This window comes from Schistocerca gregaria, chromosome 2, assembly GCF_023897955.1.
Source record: "Schistocerca gregaria isolate iqSchGreg1 chromosome 2, iqSchGreg1.2, whole genome shotgun sequence".
Lineage (NCBI taxonomy): Eukaryota > Metazoa > Arthropoda > Insecta > Orthoptera > Acrididae > Schistocerca > Schistocerca gregaria.
Genome location: NC_064921.1, coordinates 592614343 through 592635937, shown reverse-complemented (window position 1 = coordinate 592635937; position 21595 = coordinate 592614343). Strand labels below are relative to the sequence as shown.

Here is a 21595-nt window from a genome sequence, read left to right as displayed (position 1 = left end):
AAAAGAAGGGTGGATGCAGTGGTAAAAGTTTTCACAAAATTTCCTAAGAAGACCATATGCATGAATCAGGTGTAAGCAGAGCAAGTGTTCATCCCATTTTAAAGCAAGCAAAGTGGAAACCCTACATTTCTAGTTTGCTCTGCATGATGAATGAGTTTGATTTGGATGGGTACCATGGATGTTGTGAATGGATTTGTGATAATGAACAGTGGACTGACTTCATTGTTTGGTCTGGTGAGGCAATGTTTAAATCAAATTGAATAATCAATTTCCATAACTGTGTGTACTGAGCAAGAGAGGATCCCCATGTTACAGAAGAACAAACTGTTAATCTTCCTTGGTTGTCAGTGTGGTGTGGTGTGGTATGTGTATCAGAGGACTTTTTTTGAAGGAACAGTGGCATGTTTAAAGTACCTTACCATGTTGCAAAAACAAATTGTACCAGCTGTTCAACTGTACTGAGGTGATGATTGCTTCTTTAAACAAGACAGTGCACTGTCATATTACCATTGTGACATGCGGCAATTCCTAGATGAAATATTTGTTGAGAGTTACATAGGTTAATGAGGAAGTATAGTGTTTCCACTCAGATCTCCGAATCTACTAAAAGCAGATGACGATGAACAGTTACAGCAGTCAGTAAACACGGTCATGAAACAACTTAGCAGCTGGGCACAGAGTAATCAGCTTGTAATAAATAGTAAGAAAACCATTGCTCTAAAATTCCACAATGTTCCTAACAAGGACATGTTTATCCATCAGTCTCTATCAATGACGAACCAGTTCGTAACAATACTGAAACCAAGTTCATAGAACTTTGGCTGCAGAGTAACATCAGATGGAATAAGTATATTGAATATCTCAATGCAGAACTGAGCAAAACATGTTACCTTCTTTGTTCATTAAAATCATGCTGTAGTGAGAAAACAGTATTGAATGCATATCATGCGTACTTTCATTCTCGTCTTAGATATGGGGTCACCTTCTGGGGAAACTCTAAAACAGCTAATAGCACTTTTAAACTACAAAAAAGGGCCATTAGAATCTTGTTTGGGTGCAAGTCTAGAGACTCTTGTAAACCCCTGTTTAAGAAATCTGGTATTCCTCCATTACCATGTGTATACATTATGGAAACCGTTTTGTTCTTTAAATTAAATGTAATAGGCAAGGACCGGAAACTGCAAAAAAACTCTGATATACATGAGCACTTTACCAGACAAAACAGAAACTTACATATGACTCAAATTAGCACAGCACTGTGCCAAAACGGTACTTTTCACATGGGAGTTAAGCTTTATAACAAACTTCCTGAAAACATAAAAGCTATCACTGAGGGCAATACAATGGGATGAGAAGTTCCGCCTTATGCAAGACACCTTTTTTCTTTTGTTTCACTCGTACATATTTCAGCACTTTTGTGCTATTGTCAGTGGTTCTATTTTTTTTTTAACTGTAGATTTGTTGGTACATATTAACATTTACATCATTTACAACATTATGTAAAAGTTGCATTTATAACTTAATTGGAGAAAACTAACATACCTTACATTGTGTTATTGTCCTCTTGTTTTGGTAGCTGTTATGCTACACAGTATACAACTTGTCATCTGCAAACAGCAAAACGTAATTTATTTTCTGTTTGTTATGCATTTACGAACGGAAATAAGACTGTATCACGTTTCTTTCTGTAACTTACAGTTTTGAAGTTATGGTACGTTTTCCTGTGTTGTTGGCGAAGTAAATAGGCTTACTTCTTTGCCTGTGCTCACGTGGCAATGCAGTTTTTCGATTACTCAAAACATAGGCGGAGTTTTCGCTGCCATTACGTGTTGTTGTGGCTGTGTGGCGTTCATTTGTTTCGTAGAGTGTTCTGCTGGGTGAGGCGCGCGAGTTTGAATTGTCTTTGGTGTTAGTGGTGTGTGGTTTATGTGGGTTTGTGTGTGTGTGATGAGCACTGGGGCAGAGAGAGAGAGAGAGAGAGAGAGAGAGAGAGAGAGAGAGAGAGAGAGAGAGAGAGGGGGGGGGGGATTTGTTTGTTTGTGTGTGTGTGTGTGTGTGTGTGTGTGTGTGTGTGTGTGTGTGTGTGTGTTACTTGTATAGTTCTTCTATTGTGGCGAAGAGAGTTTGGTTGCACAGTGATGTGTATTCATCTTCAGAACCAGATATAATGAACACATCAGAGCACTGAAAAGCAGTAGCACACCCTCAACATTTGCAGACCACCTGGTAGCACACAACCACCACCCAACAAACATTGAAACTGACCTTCACATCCTAACTGACCTTCACATCCTAAAAACTAGCAGCAGCCTATACCAAAAATTAACTATAGAAGAAAACTACCACATCCAAAAATCAATAGCCCAAGGAAAGAAAGTACACAATGAATACACATCACTGTGCAACCAAACTCTCTTCGCCGCAATAGAAGAACTATACAAGTAACACACACACACACACACACACACACACACACACACACAAACAAATCCCCCTCTCTCTCTCTCTCTCTCTGTCTCTGCCCCAGTGCTCATCACACACACACAAACCCACATAAATCACACACCACTAACACCAAATACAATTCAAACTCGCGCGCCTCACCCAGCAGAACACGCTACGAAACAAATGAACGCCACACAGCCACAACAACACGTAATGGCAGCGAAAACTCCGCCTATGTTTTGAGTAATCGAAAGACGGCATTGCCACGCGAACACAGGCAAAGAACTAAGCCTATTTACTTCACCAGCAACACAGGAAAACGTACCACAACTTCAAAACTGTAAATTACATTTTTCTGTTTGCAGATGACAAGTTGTATATTGTGTAGCATAATAGCTACCAAAACAAGAGGACAATAACATAATGTAAGGTATGTTACTTTTCGCCAATTAAGTTATAAATGCAACTTTTACATAATGTTGTAAAAAACGCAAATGTTAATATGTTACCAACAAATTTACTGTCAAAAATAAAAATAGAACCCACTGACGATAGCACAAAAGTGCTGAAACATGTATGGGTGAAACAAAAGAAAAAAAGTGTCTTGCATAAAAGGGAACTTCTCATCCCATTGTCTTAGCAAACGCAGAGACAACAAGAAGAACTGCACCACAAGATGAGGTCAATACATTTGGAAAATCTCTAAAGTCATATTTACAGCATCACTGCTTTTACTCCATTGAAGAATATTTAAATTTATGAAATGTGTTATATAAATACTTATGTGTAAAGTGTATTATTCTAACCTTAAATATGTATGCTTTGTAATGACTTTCAGCCTTTATTTTTACAATTTTGACTTGTCCAATGTCTTATGCATAAGCTGCTATGTAGACAACAGGACCAATAAAAAATACAATACAATCTAATGCCATTAAAGTATTTTCTATGGGGAGGGGTACCATCTATGCCACAAAGTGATGTACACCGGATGATATGAGAGATGCAATTGTGACTGCCTGTGAATCCATTTCAACAGCAAACAGAACACATCTGACAATCTGTTGCACGTGCTGTATTGCTGCCAATAGGAGGGGACATTTTGAACATCTTCAACAGTAAAACATCAACAGTTATGTCATGATCATCTATGTGGCTTAAAAAATTCATAGTTTTTGCTACTTTTGTTAGAGTTATTAAAGTTTAAATAATGTAAACCACTTTGTGGGAGGGACTGTACTTTGTAATCCATTATCTAAACCACGTTGTTGCCAAATATTTGTGGTGATGAATATGATGTTTCTGATCTACGAATTTCACTTGGAGCTTGCTTGTCCTTACAAGGAAGAATGATGGACTCATATCTTTGACAGCTGAAACACCATAATGAGTTAGGCTCCTCTTAAGCAGACGATTCCAGTCTTAATATGATATACCCACACTGCAGAGCACAATAAATATTAAAGCTGGTGTTTTCTCCAATACATCAATGTTTCCCTTCAGTATGTTGCTCACTTCGATCTCACATGCTGGGAACCACTCAAATTATAAGTCTTTAATGTCGTTATAAGAGATTTCTTGAAACCTGTTATAAGAGATTTCTGGAAACCTTTCCTTACATTTGATTGAATTACAACTGCTGCATATTCCTGCTGAACATTTCCTGGTTCAACATGTAAACTACCATTATGAAACTTTTTCACACATTTGAGTGTTTTGGTTAGTTTTTGTATTCTTTCCATACAGAATGGGAAACTCTCAAATGTTCCCCACTAATAAATATATTGCCTTGAGCCATCCATCCAAGTGGTGCATTTCATATTTTGTTTTCTTTGTCTTTTTTAATTTGTTGCAGTTTGAGCAAAAAACAAAACTTTCCTGCTTTGCCTTGTAATAGTCACTGAACTATGATTGGAATTTGTGTTACTAGAGGAGTGGTAGCTTTTATCAGGCCCGGCTCATGCATACATGCAATCTGTTCCCAGCTTAGACCAGCAGACATCCTTTAGGTGCTTGCTATTCGCAGTGACACAGAAGGGTGTGGAGGCGTGTATGGCTTTATCAAAATATCATGGAGATTGCAAACATTACCACACTCCACTCCCACACACATTGAGTAATCAATCTAGCAGTTTAATATAAAAGTTAATTAAATTCTTGATACAGCATGAAAACAATTCTTGTGACGCAAAAATTAAATTGTCCATTTCTGCCTGCATCACCCATAGTTAGAGAAGTAGCACACTCATAAAAGGAACTATGCTTTGGTAGATATAAGTTGTGTGTGCTAAATACATTTTAGCAATAACAACTTTATTTTAAAAATAAAATAAAATTGGATGTATATACACTGATAAGCCGTAGCATTATGACCACTGTCCACCATGATGTTGGATGCTGCCTGTTGGTGTTGCGGGCATGTGACACAGTAACGAAAGTAAGCAAGCAAAGCAGACACAGGTGGGGGATCACCCTAGCATAGATATGGGCTGCAAATGGGGAAATCCAATGAGGTAACAACTTTGACAAAGGGCAGATTATTATTATTAGGTATGCAGAGCCTGTGAATGACTCTTGAAAACAGTAAAGCTGCTGACTGTTCATGTGCTACTGTCATAAGTATCTGTGGACAGAGGTAGGACAGTGAAGCCACCACTAGGCGCTAAATGGTTGGATGTCCAAGACTCTTTACAGAACATGGAGTTCGGAGGTTTGTCTGCTCTGTAAAGTAGCATAGCTGGTGATATGTGGTGTGTCTGCCAAAAGAGCACAATGCTGGTGCATTTACAAGTGTTTCAGAGCACACTGGTTATGGTGTGGAACATGTCAAGTGCATAAGAAATGCACACATGAATGAAGGTGGTCTCTCTCTCTCTCTCTCTCTCTCTCTCTCTCTCTCTCTCTCTCTCTCTCTCACCTACCCTATTCCCTTAAATGGCACAAAATGCGTGTATTATACCTACAGATTTATTTATTCCTATTCAATAATTCATCTATGGTATAGACGAAATTGTCAAGGAGATACGATTTCAATTTATTAAAAAAGCTTGCCACTCTGGCAGAGCGGTTCTAGGCACTTCAGTCTGGAACCGAGCTGCTGCTACGGTCGCAGGTTCAAATCCTGCCTCGGGCATGGATGTGTGTAATGTCCTTAGGTTAGTTAGGTTTAAGTAGTTCTAAGTCTAGGGGACTGATGACCTCAGATGTTAAGTCCCATAGTGCTTAGAGCCATTTGAACCATTTTTTATTTTTAAAACTGTCACTGCTGTCTGTAGACATTTTATTTCATCTGGTAATTTATCAAATGATTTTACAGCAGCATATTTTACCTCTTTCTGTGCCAAAGATAAGTTAAGCAGAGGATAGTGTAAGTCTTTCTTTCTTCTGGTATTATAATCATGAATGTCACTGTTGTTTTTAAACTGGTCCGTATCACTGTGAACAATGTCATTACTGAGTAAATGTACTGTGAGGCTGTTGTAAGAATTCCTAACCTTTAAAGAGATGCCTACAAGATGTATGACTATGAGCCCCACACATTATTCTAACCACTTTCTTTTGAGCATTGAATACTTTTGCCAAAGTGTTGGGTTACCCCAAAATATTTTTCCGTGTGACATCAGAGTGTGAATGCTCGCAAAGTATGATAGCTTGCTAATTTCTGTACCCTCAAAATTAGAAATTAATCTGATTGCAAAAGTTGCTGAACCCAGGTGCTTTAGAAAATTCAAAATGTGAATTTTTCAATTAAGATTCTCATATATATGTACACCCAGAAACTTTGTATGCCATACCCTGTGTTATATTTATTGAAGGATTTGTACTCCTTGCAGTAGAAAATTCAGTGTACTGTGTTTGTTTGAAGTTCAGAGCAAGCCCATTCGCAGAAAACCAATCAATAACTTTTCCAAGGACATTATTTGTGTCATTTGCTATGGGAGTTTCTTTTACTGGATTAATAATGGTGCTTGTATCATTAACAAACATTGTCTTGCTTCAGATAAGAAGGGAGGTCATTCAAATATATCAAGAACAGAGGGGGACCCATGATCGAACCCTGTGCAACACCTAATGTAATTTTACCCCAGTTAGATGAAGTGGGAAACTTTCTTAAATCACTCAAGGCATATAAAGAAACTTTTTGCTTCCTGTCCTGTAGGTATGACTTAAACCACTCATATGCTGTTCCATTTATATCATAGAATTGTAATTTCTGTAACATAATGTCATAGCTCACACAATGAAATGCTTTGGACAAGTCACAAGAAAATTCCTATTGGTGACATTTTACTATTTAAAGACTCTGTTATGTGGGCAGTGAAGATGTATATTGCTGTCTCAGTGGAACAGAATTTTTGAAATCCAAACTGTGATTTACTAAGTATCTCATTACTGCTGAGATGGCTAACCACTCTTGAGTACATTACTTTCTCAACAATTTTTGAAAATGCTGTGAGCAAGGATACTGGCCAGTAGTTATTGGCATGTGGTGCCTCCTTTTTTGTAGATAGGGTTGACAATGGCATATTTTAACCTGTCTGGGAAAATACCTTGAGTTCTTGATGCATCAAAGATGTCACTTTGAACATCAACCATAACTGCTCCACATTGTTTTAATATCTTGTTATGGATATCATCTACTCCAACAGAACATTTATTTTTCAAAGATTTAATGATTTTCCTTATTTCATAACAGGTTGTTAAATTACGAGGTGCATTCAAGTTCTAAGGCCTCTGATTTTTTTTTCTCCGGACTGGAAAGAGATAGAAACATGTGCATTGTTTTAAAATGAGGCCGCGTTCATTGTAGTGGTGGGCAGTAAATTGCGTATCTGTTAGAAGTCACAATGATTGAGAAGTCACAGATATCACAATACAACTTTACAAAATCTAACTGTGATTTCAGTCACAGTTAGCAGTCGCAAGTAGCATTTCAGATTCAACGCCGTGAGCCACCTGTTGGCCGAATTCCGTACTGCTTTCTACGATTTCAGTGACAAGTCGCAACTAAGAGTCGCAAGTAGCAAGTAAAAAGCGCTGTTAACATTCTTTTCCTAGTGCCATCTGTTGACCGACGTACGTACTTCGTTATGAGAGCCTTGTGCCTTACGAGATCGATGTGCTGTGTGTACATATGAAGGGCTTATTTCAATAGTGGTAGAAGTCCATTTTTAGATACAGAGTCGTAAAGTTAATTGAGCGTTGAAAAATCTGCAGTTGAGATACCATAAATATTCAAGCATTGGCTTCTTGCTACAGATGAGCCTTTATTTATGTTTGGAGCATTATAGACAGAAAAGTGGAGGTAATGGACTTGTACCACTATTGAAAGAAGCCCTTCATATTATATGATGACATGCACATTCAGCATCAGTTATGGTTGGTCAAACACAGCTATGACCCTGAATGTATTATATTAATAAGAAGCAACATTGCCTTTTTCTCCTGAAAATATGAAGTAAAGTAACAAATGTGTTTGATTCTGCTTCCAATATGACAGTTTTGGTTAATACTCCACATGCCTACAGGACTTTGCAATGTTAACACAGCAGAACTCAGACATCTGTATAAGTGTAGTGAAATGAAAACAGTATTATTGAGTCATATGAATGCCTCACTTTTGTTCAGACACAGTTCAAGACTTGGGAGAAAAGTTTTACACCTGGTGTTCTACATGGCAACTTCACACACACAATAACTTTTTGCCAACACTACTACCACCTACATAAGTAAGCTTTCCTGTGTTACTTTCAAGTAATGCACTTAAGCTATTCCTGATTTAACTGGAAGATCTGTACTTCCCATTTTCATATTAACAGCCTCAAAATGCACATTGTAAACTTCGGGATATGTTACAGGTCAGTGTCACACCAAGATTGTGGAGAAAGGGGGGGGGGGGGGGGGCATGTCAGTCTCCAACAAGTGTTTACCAATAAATAAGGGTATACGATGGCTTAACATGTGGAAAATGAGATTTTCATTATTGACTCACTGTATTTAAAATTTATTATTCCTTTAAAACCACACAGCAACTTCAATAAAACACAGTTTAATCAGTCATCTGCATACTTATTTCACAATTATGCCACTTTTAAACTGCAAATCCTCTAAGAGCTGTCTTGAATCTTCACGAGTCTCTCTCAACAGCCTTGATGTGGATAGATACGTACAGCAACCAGGAATCAGAGTCAGAACTATGTCTGCAAAATCACAAGGATTATTAAACAATTTTTGCTGTCACTAATTACATGCACTATAATTGACAGAGTAGATTGCTAATATTTGCTGTAATGAAAGCCACTCAATGGGGTATGTTTCACATTTGCAAGAACGATCTCACTGAAGTAATTAACTCCATCAAAACACTTAGAAACTTATCTCTCGTCTGACAAAAAATTCTAAAGAGCATTGGCAATTTCTGCAGATCTGTTGACAATGATATTTTGAGTTATCACTTTACTGAGTGACTGAAATGTAGTTCGGGTATCTGTGAACATAACAATATGTTAGAATTCATTTTCTAAACACGAACTATTACGGTATTGTATGGCTACTTACATATTAATTACACTATTAATCATTTCACAATTGCTTCTTTAATACCAACGGAAGAACAAACGTAAAACATACATACTAATGACAGGTTTGTTGAGATGCAGTTTTCTGTGTGGACATATGTAACTGATAATGGTGGTAAGTCGCAGAAGTAGCAGGAGTCACAGAAGTAGCAGAAATAGCAGTGGCGGAGGGATACATGACCTAGGTTCCTTAACTGTGACAAATCACAGTTAAGAATAACAGATACTGAAAAGTAGCATTCACAGAAATCACTGATATTGGAAAATTGCAGTTTAGCCCATCACTTCGGGTAACCGCCAGTGCTGAAAAAATGATGGTGTCCATGTTCTGGGACAGCGAGGGCATAATCCTTACCCATTGCGTTCCAAAGGGCATTACGGTAACAGGTGCATCCTACGAAAATGTTTTGAAGAACAAATTCCTTCCTGCACTGCAACAAAACCGTCCGGGAAGGGCTGTGCGTGTGCTGTTTCACCATGACAATGCACCTGCACATCCAGCTAACGTTACGCAACAGTTTCTTCGTGATAACAACTTTGAAGTGATTCCTCATGCTCCCTACTCGCCTGACCTGGCTCCTAGTGACTTTTGGCTTTTTCTAACAATGAAAGACACTCTCCGTGGCCGCACATTCACCAGCCATGCTGCTATTGCCTCAGCGATTTTCCAGTGGTAAAAACAGACTCCTAAAGAAGCCTTTGTCGCTGCCATGGAATCATGGTGTCAGCGTTGTGAAAAATGTGTACGCCTGCAAGGCTATTACGTCGAGAAGTAACGCCAGTTTCATTGATTTCGGGTGAGTAGTTAATTAGAAAAAAAAAAAATCGGAGGCCTTAGAACTTGAATGCACCTCGTAAAATTAATCTTACTAGGATTTCGCAAAACTGACTCTTCGGTGTTCTGCTTGGCTTTTTCTCTTGAACTATTCTCACAAATTTTTTTCACCTACATTTAAGAAATGGTTGTTAAATACATTAGCTACTTGTGTACTATTGGTTAAGATGGTCTCATTCTCTTTAATAGTAATACTACCTACCTCAGTGGTTACTTTTCCTGTATCTCATCTAAAAACATTCCATACTGGTTTGATTTTATTGCTGAAGTTGCTAATTTCATCACTAATATTTTAATTTTCTGACAACTTTTCTCAGTATGTTAGAATAATTTTTTTAGTGTAAAATTACTTCTGGGTCTTTACTAATTCTTGCTTCCTCATACATTTTTTTTTCCTTTCTGAAGACACTTGAATGACTGTAGTGATCCAAGGTTTCTTTGAAAACTGTTTGGTGTTACATTTAGTAATTGTTTGGGGGCAACAGTGTTCAAAAAGGGATATAAATTAATCAAAAAATATGTTGCATTTATCATTGACATTTGGCTCATTATATACATCTCCCCAATTAACATTTCTTAAACTTTCTTTGAAGTGCTCTGCAGATACTGGGTTGACCAGCCTTACACTTTTACTTACTGGTTTCTGAACTGTACACCCTCCTATGTTTTGTAAGTTAATCAGTTGTGCATCATAGTCTGATAATACAGTTATTACAGGGAAACATGTGTTAGCTTTACATCCTCTTACTGCCCAAATACATTATCTATTAGACTGCTACTGCCTTGAGCTATATGTGTAGGGAAACTGATCACTAAGTTATGTCATTAATAAGACTTCTAGTTCACTTTTCCTAGGAAAATTGCTTAGAAAGTTCACATTGAAATCACAGCAGATTAATAACTTCTCCTTTTTGTTTGACAGACAGCATAATAGGGAGTCCCAAACTTTTTTTACGAATAGCTCCTACTCTCCTAATGGGGACCTGTGCACAGTTGCTAATATCAACACTACATTATCTAGCTGTAGTTCACAAGCACTAACTTCAAAGTGCTGATTGACAGAAAATTTGCTTACTTCTACAGACCATCCCTGTGTGTTCACATGTTGATCCAGTAACATTGTCAGTTACAATTGCAGTAGGCATGTGACTATTGGGATTCAACTGTTGATCAGTGGAAATGTGTTGGATCGTTAGGTGCATCACACTTTTGCTACACTAGGTCAACGGTTGTTTTCACAAATGCTGTCATCAAGGTGAATGGCTCTCAGAATGTGCTGCACACCACAGATACAAGCTGGTGGGAGCAGTATTATGCTTTGGGAGACATTCTCCTGCACTTGCATGGGATCTGTGGTACTAATTGATGACACGCTGGCAGCTGCAAACCACATGCATCTCTTCATGCTTGATGTCTTCCCTGACAGTAATGTCATCTTTCAGCAGTATAATTGTCCATGACTTGGAGCCGGAACCATGCAACAGCGGTTTCAGGAGCATTATAGTGAACTAATGTTGAGTCTCAGTGACCAAATTCGCTTTATGTAATCCTATGGAACCGATCTGGGTCTCTATCAGACTGATCTGGGTCTCTATTAGATGCCATCCTCGCGTACGCGTATCAGCGGCCTGTTATTTACGCAAATTGCATGACCTATGTAGACATCTAATGCCACAAACCTACCAACAAATAGTCAGATCACTGATACACAGTATCAGCTATACAGGGTGTACATAAAGTCGGGGAACACTTTCAATTATTTATTACACTAGAACTAAACATGGTGCAGATGTCATACACATTGTGTTTTGAAGAGAAACTCTGAAAGTTTTTTTTACAAACATTCGATATGTGAACCATGAGTGACCCAGCAGATGTCAATGCGGTAATAGAACGCACTTCACATTCACTTCACTCGCACAGGGACGTCCGCTTCTCTTTGCCGGGCACAAGCAACCCATCATAATGAATTTGTTGTGCCAGTGGTAAATGGTCTTCCTTGTTGGCGGCTTCTTACCACATGTGATTCTAAACATCCATTGAACAGCTGTACCACATTTGTTTTTGTTGAACTCCAACACACAGCTACGCACCTGAACCCACCATGTTTGCAAATAGTGCTGACTATCGGCAAATTACAAAACTACACTGTGGCGGTATACATGGGGGGGGGGGGAACTTTCAGGGTTTCTCTTCAAAATGACATATGTATGATATCTGTATAATGTTTGTTTCTTGTGCAATAAATAATTGAAAGTGGTCCCAGACTTTATGTACACCCTGTATATTTCGTTCAAAAGATGGACAAACAAGTTGTTAAATAGGTGGTCATAATGTTTTGGCTCATTGGTATAAGTATTATGTATGTTCCACATCTTTTAAACTACTGGATCAATTTGAACCAAACTTGGTACACATGTCACTTACTGTCTTGGTATGAACCTTGTACCTATTAAAAGGGGTGGAGGTGAGAAAGGAGCATAGCCCAAGACATAACTCATCCAGTATTTGAGAATGAGAGTCCTTTGCCACTTGCAACAAACTTTGCACATAATTTCAGACCTTTGTAAAATTTGTTCTCACTAACAACCCTGACAAAATGATGAAAGGAAAAAAGTTTTTCACTGTTTATGTAGTAAACTGCTGCATTATGCATGATCTACATCTACGTCTTTGTGATTACTCTGCTATTCACAATAAAGTGCCTGGCAGAGGGTTCAATGAATCACCTTCAAATTGTCTCTACCATTCCACTCTCGAATGGCACGCAGGAAAAACGAGCACTTAAATTTTTCTGTGTGAGCCCTGATTTCTCTTATTTTACCATGATGATCATTTCTCCCTATGTAGGTGGGAGCCAACAGAATCAATTGCCACTTTTTTCATCATACAGATATCTTACCTAAATCATTTTGCAATTCATTTTGGTCATATGATGACTTTACAAGACGGCAAATGACAGGATCATCTGCAAATAATCTAAGGCAGCTACTCAGATTGTCTTCTATGTCATTAATATAGATCAGGAATAATAGAGGACCTATTATACTTCATTGGGGGATGCCGGATATTACTTCTTAGTAATAGATGGACAGTCATCGAGTAAAACAGAACTGTGACCTTTTTGACAGGAAATCATGAATCCAGTTGCACAACTTATGTGATATTCCATAGGCATACAGTTTGTTTAAAAGGCGCTTGTGAATAACGGTGTCAGAAGCCACCTGGAAATCTAAAAATATGGAATCAATTTGATATCCCCTCACAACAGCACTCATTACTTCAGGAATATAAAGAGCTAGTTGCGCTTCACAAGAACAGTATTTTCTGAATCCATGCTCATTATGTGTCAATAAATCATTTTCATTGAGGTACTTCATAATCTTCGAACACAGTATATGTTCCAAAACCCTACTGGAAATCAACATTTGTGATATGGGCCTATAATTCAATGGATTACTCCTGCTTCCCTTTTTGGGTATTGGTGTGACTTGAGCAATTTTCCAGTCTTTAGGTATGGAGCTTTCTGTGATTGGGTGATTGTATATAATTGCTAAATATGAAGCTATTGTATCAGCACACTTTGAAAGGAACCTGACTGGTATACAATCTGTACCGGAGGCCTTGCCTTTATTAAGTGATTTAAATGTTTCTCATGATGTTTTGATTTGTTACTCTGTACTACTAACTGTAATCCCAACATATGTTGAGTGTACCCACTTACGCCACTGAATGTACTTGCAAAATTATATCATTGTACGGAACATAGTTGAGGAGATAAAATGTCGTAGGTGTCATAAACAATGAACTGCATGAAAATGAAACGGCAGTGTGAAATTCACTAGAGAGGCTTACTGACAATCATTCTTCCCACGAAACATTTGACAGTGGAACAGGGTGGAGGGGGGGATCAGTTAGTGGTACCAGAAGTTCCTCCGCCACACCCCATTAGGTGGCTTGTAGATTATGATCAGGGTTGCCATAAGTTCTGGAAATCAGGGAATTTCAAATATGTCAGGGAAATTTGGAAAAAAAGGAAAAACAACAACAACAACACTGGTAAATCTCATTTTTGTACATGAAATGGTTTGTTTACTGAGATGTCACACATCGTCACTGGCTGGACACAGCTGAATAAGTGCGGCCCTTCCCTACTTCTTCATTCCTCTTGCTTCTCCTCTTCCTACCACTCCCTGCAGCTTGCAGTCAGTGCTGCAACTAGCGCAACAGGGGAGCTGCCATCGAGAGACAGACAGGTGTGAAGAGTGGTTTCTTGGGATCTGATTCTCAGAGATTGTTGTCACAGCAGGCGGATATGGTGGCCATGTGTGTATGGTTGTCTGAGTGATCATGTTGTGTGTGTGTGTGTGTGTGTGTGTGTGTGTGTGAGAGAGAGAGAGAGAGAGAGAGAGAGAGAGAGAGAGAGAGAAAGTGTGCGCGCGCACGCACTCATGTGCATATGCTCCCGTTTTCTGACAAAGTCTATGACCGAAAAGTTAGTTCTGAGATTGTGGTTGTCTTTTCTACACACCTGTCTGCGGGTCAGCAACAATCTTTACAGTGAGTTGTTATTGATTCTCAAGAGTGTTTGAACAAGCTATCTTTTATATGGATTGATCATGGCAGCCTCATTTCACCGGTGTCTGTGGCTCAAGGATAGCCGGCCACATGAGTGGATTTCCGCGCCTTGCCAAAACCGCAGGCGATTTCTGTGAGTATCTCTCAGGCCTGCTGATCTGAAGCCCAACATTTTCCATTAATGTGCAGACCATGCGCATTGGATCTAGTGTCACTGATCTGTCCACATGCCAGATGTGTCTGTGTATGGCATAATGCATTGGATTTTCGTAGTTTAAACTAGGGCGGCAGTGCTCATTGGCAGGCTATAAGCCATGGGTGATGGATTTAAGGAGTTGCGACTGTCTCACCATAAGTACATTGTACAGTGCAGCGTTGTATAGACATTTTATTATTGTAGTATATTTTGGCACTTCGAAAGTAGTTTATACATTAGAAAGACTGGACGATAAGAAATAGAAAATTGTGGCAGTCACTGGTTGTTTGTAGGCTATGTAGTCTTATATTTCTTGAAAGAAAAATCACACAATACCTGTAAAATAATACACATAACACAGTGTATAATAACCGACAATAACGAACATAGTAGAACCAACATTTTATTCGTGGTCACCTATAGTGTTGATTTACACAACTCTTTCCTGCCTTATATACTTCTCTCTTAAGAGGCCTACTTTTTTCTGACATTATTTCTCAAAACAGTAAAGGTATTTTAAATTTGTCTTGCAGCACCAAGGAAATGCACGTTTTTGTCACCAGATGTGTTTCGTTTTATTGAAATAAAATAACAACAGTGATATTAATGAAACACACGTACCATTTCGTTTGCTTTCTCCATCTAAAAACAATTCATTATAAAAGTTGTTGATGTTAATACTTAAGATTTTTGCACACACGGGGGAGAAATACAGGAGTCCTTAGAGTTGTTTGAGATTTCAAAATTTGTCAGGGAAATATGCTACAACTTGTCTGGAAATCAGGGAATTTAAATTGGGAAACTTGTGGCAACCCTGATGATGTAGATGTAGAGAATATATGTGCAAAGCCACTGGTAAAAAGCTCATTGTAAACCCTTGGATAAATGTCAGTCAAACTTGGTATACATTGTACTCTCAATTTTGGGTAACATGGGGGAGATGATACATAAATAATTCAGATGTTTTCAAACATATGTTCAGGACTATGGCTACTGGATGGGTAGTAGAGGCAGCAGCAGCTGATGTCTCTGTGTGCATGCAGTCATCTTCCACTGTCAATCTGGGTTAGCATCCTGTGCTGCCAGTCTCTGTGTGTGTGATGCATGTGCATTTTAGATGCACAAATTATCTGCAAACCAGATAATCCATATACGAATAATCAGGAGTACACTGTCTGGAAAGAAATACTTGGGGTTAAGAACCAGCAATTTCCTATTGGGATGTGGGTGGAGGAGGAAATGAGAGACAGGGACAGGGAAGGAGAAAGACAGGGGTGGAGGAGGAGGAGAGGGTCACAGATGGGAAGGAGGGAGCGGGGCAAGAGGAAGTGGAGTGAAAGGAGTTGGGAATAAATGTATACTTGGTCAATGTCAGGTATTCAGCTAGTGTGTGTGTGTGTGTGTGTGTGTGTGTGTGTGTGTGTGTGTGTGTGACCTTCAGGATATTTTTCTAGATGTTTCAATGTTTACAAAATTTCAGTTCATCAGTTCATTTCATGGCCTTTTATGGCATGTTGTTTGACACTGATATCCAGTTTATCCTTGTGTACTTCATTAATTCCTACTTCTAGCTAATTTATTTTTGAATAAAAATCTGAGAGAGGGAAATAACCTTATGAGGTTTACTATATTTTGTTGATCTTAAAAAGATAATTTCCCACATTGTTTTGTCTAGTACATGTAGCTGTGTTTTTGTTTCAGATTTCATTTTGAAGGTCCATGTGGATCAACTGTTCCAGAAGCACTGTCAGTGTAGTATTACTGAAACATTTATGTTCTATTTCTGGACTTAAATCAAATGTAATAGTATTCTGATGAGAATGACAAACTGTTGAAAAAAAATGTATATATTCGAAATGTTGTGTTACCTGAGTGATATTTTTTTAAAAAAAAAATCAGTTGCTTTGATTCATTCTTCTTCCCATTTTGTAACTGTTCACTGTTTTTCCAACAGCTCGGACCCCATTACTTTTTTCTCTGAAGCAAAGAACATAAATTCTAAAAACAAGTTTCGTCACAATTTGGAAATATTCTTGTTGTACCTTACGTGTAAAGCAAGTGTCTCAAGAGTTGTTGAGGTTTGAAGCTCTGCTACTTGTCATTATTTTATCTATGTAATGCTATCCCCAAATTGCAAGCACTCAAATTTAGAGAATGAGGTGAACACAAACCTTTGCTTATTGCGTCTTCTTCTGTGAAGGCTTCAAAAGTATAAGACAATAGTTGGCAAGATGTGTGGCAGAGAGCTCTGTCTCACTGAAAAGAGCAGTGCTGTCTTTTATGTTCCTTTAACTGAGAGTAGAAGTTATCAAAATTTGATAATGCTCATCTCAATTGACAGTGGTTTCAAAGAACATTGGGTTAATGATCCAGTTACCAGAAATTCTAGTTTTTGTAGTCATTGAGAGGAATTTGATGCATAGTAATTATTCTGGCTATTCACAATTCAAAGTACACTTTTGGGCCAAGTTTTCCAGCCACAATCCTTTTAACCAATCACTCTTAACACTTAACCATGTTTTCTTTATCAGCTGAAAATAATGCCTGAACACATGAAATGCACTAAGGTTGGAGGGGTAAGTACAGAATGACAAGTTATACATTTAATGCCTATATTTTACAAAAACTGTATGACAGAGTTTTTGGGACAGCAGTAGTTTAATGCAAAGTATTTGTAACTGCTTTCAGAGTTTGAATAGAAGACTTACAGTTATACTTAGAATTAGAGATATTGCCACTAGACTGCCATTTTGTTATCAACTTGTGAAACTACTTTTTGCAAGAATATGTGGAGTTTATGAATTTCCAAGCATCAAGTTAGAGCCAAATTGTCGAAAATAATCATTTTGGCAACAACATTTTGAATATTTCAAATTAAAATTACTTAGGAAGCAAAAATTTAATTTCATCATTCCAATGACCAGTGTATTGGACAGTTTCTCATTACAGTCATTACCAAATTTGTACTCGCCCTCTGAATGTTTTGATCATGAAAATACTGAAGACAGAACTCCTACTCTTTGTTTTGAAATTGGGGGGGGGGGGGGGGGGGGGGGGTCCAGAACCACCATTTTTGCTAAGAAACTAAGAGAAGATTTTATGAACTGTTTTGTAAATGAAGATGCAGTTTGTTGACACAGGAACTTTTAACATAATTTATGTTGGTTTACTGAGGTACGGAATGTATAATATGTAGCTGGTGGTAAATTCAAGTATTTTTAGGTATAGTTCAATTCTTTTATCTTGGCGGCTTGCGCATGCTCGCCCATACGCAGCAGATTGCTGCGTTGCCAGTTGCACACAACACGCACCGAGGGAAGCAGCGCCATAGTATAGTATAGCATAGTTTGCAAGTTTACGTTTACGGGGGAGCACGCAGTTCATGAAGTAAAGCCACCACGGCCGCATTAACCCTTTCGCTGCTACAGAGATGTGCTCCCCGCATACCGCTCTGTGCGCGATTTTATCATCATTGCGCTGCTCGCCTGTGCAGACACATGGTGTTCCCACTGCTTTCACACACTTATCATTCGATTTCACAAAAACTATTTGGCCCAAAAATTAGATTTTTACACATCTTCTTGACTGATACCTTCCCCCCATAAATAACTTAATTTTGTTTCGATGTTCAACCCAGTTATTGTGCAGCATTAAATGTAGTAAAGCACAAGAAATTTTGAAGACTTTGCAGAGGTAAGAATCCATAGAGTATACTTTCCCTATGGTCAATTTTAGTTGCCACAATGTTGAGAATGAAATGTGGACAAGATACCTAAATTTCATATAAAATTTACTGCATAATAATATCTCATTTAATTTAAGTACCACATAGGTGTCGTATGTAATATTGAGAAATATTCCGTCTTTCGGGACTGCAATAAAAGTTTTATTTACACCATGTGCGTTTGGCTTTAAAGCAGCTCGTCATACAATAATGTAACTCCATGAGGACTGTAACACGTCACACAAAATACTGACAAACACTGTTGGTATGAATATGAATTACTCACACTTCGTCGAAGTACAATAGGAAATAAACAATTACCGCTGTTCTTTATTGCGAAAAAGCGGTTCGTGAGATTGATACAAACACCTTTCCTTGCTATCGCTTGAATTAGGAGTCTTATTGCTTGTTTCGTTTAATTAATTAATAGAATATGAAGCAATTGGTATAAAGAATGCTTTTTACGAACTTTCTATAAAAGAAAGTCTGCTATCAAGACATTGCTTTTGTTCTATTACTTTATTTATGACTGAACATTTATAAAACTGAAGACACTCGTCCATGCTCTGCAGTCGAGATCTGGCAACGTCATTCTCTGTTCATTGGCTGACTGTATTTTGTGACGTCAGATGCGCAGAACGAACCTAAACTCGGCCGCCAACATAAATGACGCGCACTTTAGTTTAATATAAGGTTTATGAAAATTATTTTAATCTGCCTCAGTTCCAGTATCCTACACTTATTTCAATATTTGAACATGAATTTTGTGGAACATCTCACTCTCAAGAAACCCAACAGTATTAAGTACCATAGCTTTGATTCATATAACTCAAATTAATTGTTTTTCAGTTCCAAGATTCCTCCATGTATTGTTTCAGAAATAACAGTAAGTCTTTTGGCAACAGGTTTTATTGATTTCAGTTTCTGTTTCAATTTTGAATATACTATTTCTTTCTTATGATTAACTGCAGGATTCATCTATATATAAACTGGGATTTACATTTACATGAACATTACACACACACACACACACACACACACACACACACACACACACGTGTATATATGCGTATGTATGTTTGCATGTACAGCCAAGGCCCACACAGCTGTATTAAATGATTCCATGTTTTTCATCTGCCTGTCTGGCAACCAAATGTTTGGATTTGGATCAGAAGACCCCAGACCTTATCAGTTTACCTGAAAGTGAACAGTAGCCTTAGGATGGAAGAGTACTTGGAATCAAAATTGATGGCTGTATTGCGGTGGTGTAGTGGTGGTGGTGAGAGGAGGGGGGCCGGGGGGGATTTGGCAATCCCCTCTTCAACACATTAAATTTCTCTCTCTCTGTGTCTCTCTCTCTATCATATTTATCGGAGAGGAATTTATCTCGGCTGATAAAATAGCTAATTTGTCGAGAATCTCAAAGTGTCTGTAGTATCAGCAGTTCTGAACTTTTTTATTACCACATAAATAAGAAGCATACTGTTAACTGCAGTTGATTTAAGCCATGCACTGATCACACCCAGCTGCAATGGTCTTATAAACAGTGCACATACAAAAAAAACGTTACATGCAGTTAGTACAATAGTTGTACTCGTGTGCTGTTGACAGCTTGTGCTCTAAGTTGTTATGAACATGGGAGCCTGTTTAAAGACAGACAAAGTCTGTCTTTAGAAGTGAACACTGACCTAATACAATCTTGTAAATATATGGAAATCTGGCACCAGAGTGACAGACACATGTTCTACTAGAATAGATTATGCTACAATCAACAAAGATGTTTTAGATAGGTAAATTACAGTAACTTAGATTTTCTTTATTCTGACCACTTCTGTCTGGTGATAGAATACATAAATTCAGTTATGCTTAAAATAACAAAAATTGTACTAGAGAAACGAATGCTGAATACCTCAAATATTAATGCTCTTAAAGACAAACTAGCGAATGAGAAATAAGATTCTGTGTACCAGGTAAAGGGGCCGGATGAGATACCTGCCGGATGAGATTCTACTCAACCCTACTGCATCATTATGAAAATAGTTGTCCAGTCAGAGAGATCCAGAAGTTAAATACTGTCCAGAAGGTAGTTAAACACTGTCAAAATAGAAGTAATCCTAGACTAAAACTCCCACCAAATCTGATTAGGCTCAGGCAGCAAGTACATAATCTAAACCAGCTTTATAAAGCTACTGCTATGCAAGTTTTCAAGGAAAAATACAATAGGGCCAAGCAAACTTTTAAAACTGAAATTGTTAACCTAAGGAAACAGATTAACAGCAAAACAATAGAACAGTCTGACAACATAAGCAAAGCATCTTGGAAGCTGATTGACAAACACCGAAAAGGTCCCAACAAGATGAACATGGAACCACTCAGAGCATAATACACGATGGTAGCATTATAAAAATCCCAGATACTATATGTAATATTTTTAATAACTATTACATTTCTGGCGAACAATCAAGCCATATTGTAGATTCACAGGTAGAGGCCAGATGCCATCTCACCCAGTGCATCGAATTTGAATTTGTGGAAGTGAATGAGCAGGAGGTTCGCAGGGCAATATGCACATGCTTAAAAAATATTTCATCTGAATGGGATGGCATATCCAGTGCTATTACTAAAGTGTGCTTAAAAGAAATCTCTAAACCTCTTACTCACCTGATTAATTGCAGCATTAGAGAAAACATGTATCCAACAGTTCTAAAAATGAGTGAAGTGAAACCAGTGTATAAAAAGGGAAGTAAGGAAGATGTCTCCAACTGTAGACCAATATCATTAATTCCCACTTTTAGTAAGATATTCAAAAGCATTATCCTTTTTCAGCTAACAGTAAGTGCCTTTTTCACGAAACATAAACTGCATGTAGATTCGCAGCATGGCTTCAGAAAAGAGCTCAGTACAACCACAGCAGTTACACAGTTCATCCATAAAGTCTACTGTCTGTAGGACCAGAAGATGCACACTACAGGTATATTTTTGGGCCTGACAAGAGAATTTGATACGGTAAACCATAGGGTACTTCTTAAAAAGCTAAAATCTTATAGTATTGGGGGTCAAGCCATGAATCTTCTAACCACATACCTGCTGAATCGTAAGCAAAGCACTAAATTGTCATACAAACTAGATAATAAAATCATGAGCTCACAGTCTACCAGGGAACCTGTATTACAAGGTATAGCACAGGGCTCAATCTTTGGACTCCCTCTCTTCCTTACATATATTAACAACATTGCACA

The 21595-nt window shown here is 38.1% G+C and overlaps 2 protein-coding genes across 10 annotated transcripts in view; one reads left to right on the top strand and one right to left on the bottom strand.

The window, feature by feature from the left end:
* The window catches only part of LOC126334286 (NAD-dependent protein deacylase sirtuin-5, mitochondrial-like), a 137350-nt gene extending 120806 nt beyond the window's left edge, over positions 1-16544 (top strand). For all 8 annotated transcript variants that reach the window (XM_049996820.1, XM_049996819.1, XM_049996827.1 and 5 more), the window contains exon 6: positions 16334-16544. In XM_049996820.1, the coding sequence (XP_049852777.1) occupies positions 16334-16388 (55 nt within the window). In that variant the 3' untranslated portion in view covers positions 16389-16544. The remainder of the gene's footprint in view (positions 1-16333) is intronic.
* LOC126334371 (protein IMPACT-like) overlaps positions 8437-21595 on the bottom strand; it is a 72458-nt gene continuing 59299 nt past the window's right edge. The window contains exon 6 of one of the 2 annotated variants that reach the window (XM_049996829.1): positions 8437-8645. The gene's annotated coding sequence lies outside the window, so the exon portion shown is untranslated. Of the gene's footprint in view, positions 8646-8828; positions 8933-21595 lie in introns of those variants that run through there. The other variant, XM_049996830.1, reaches the window with a different exon arrangement.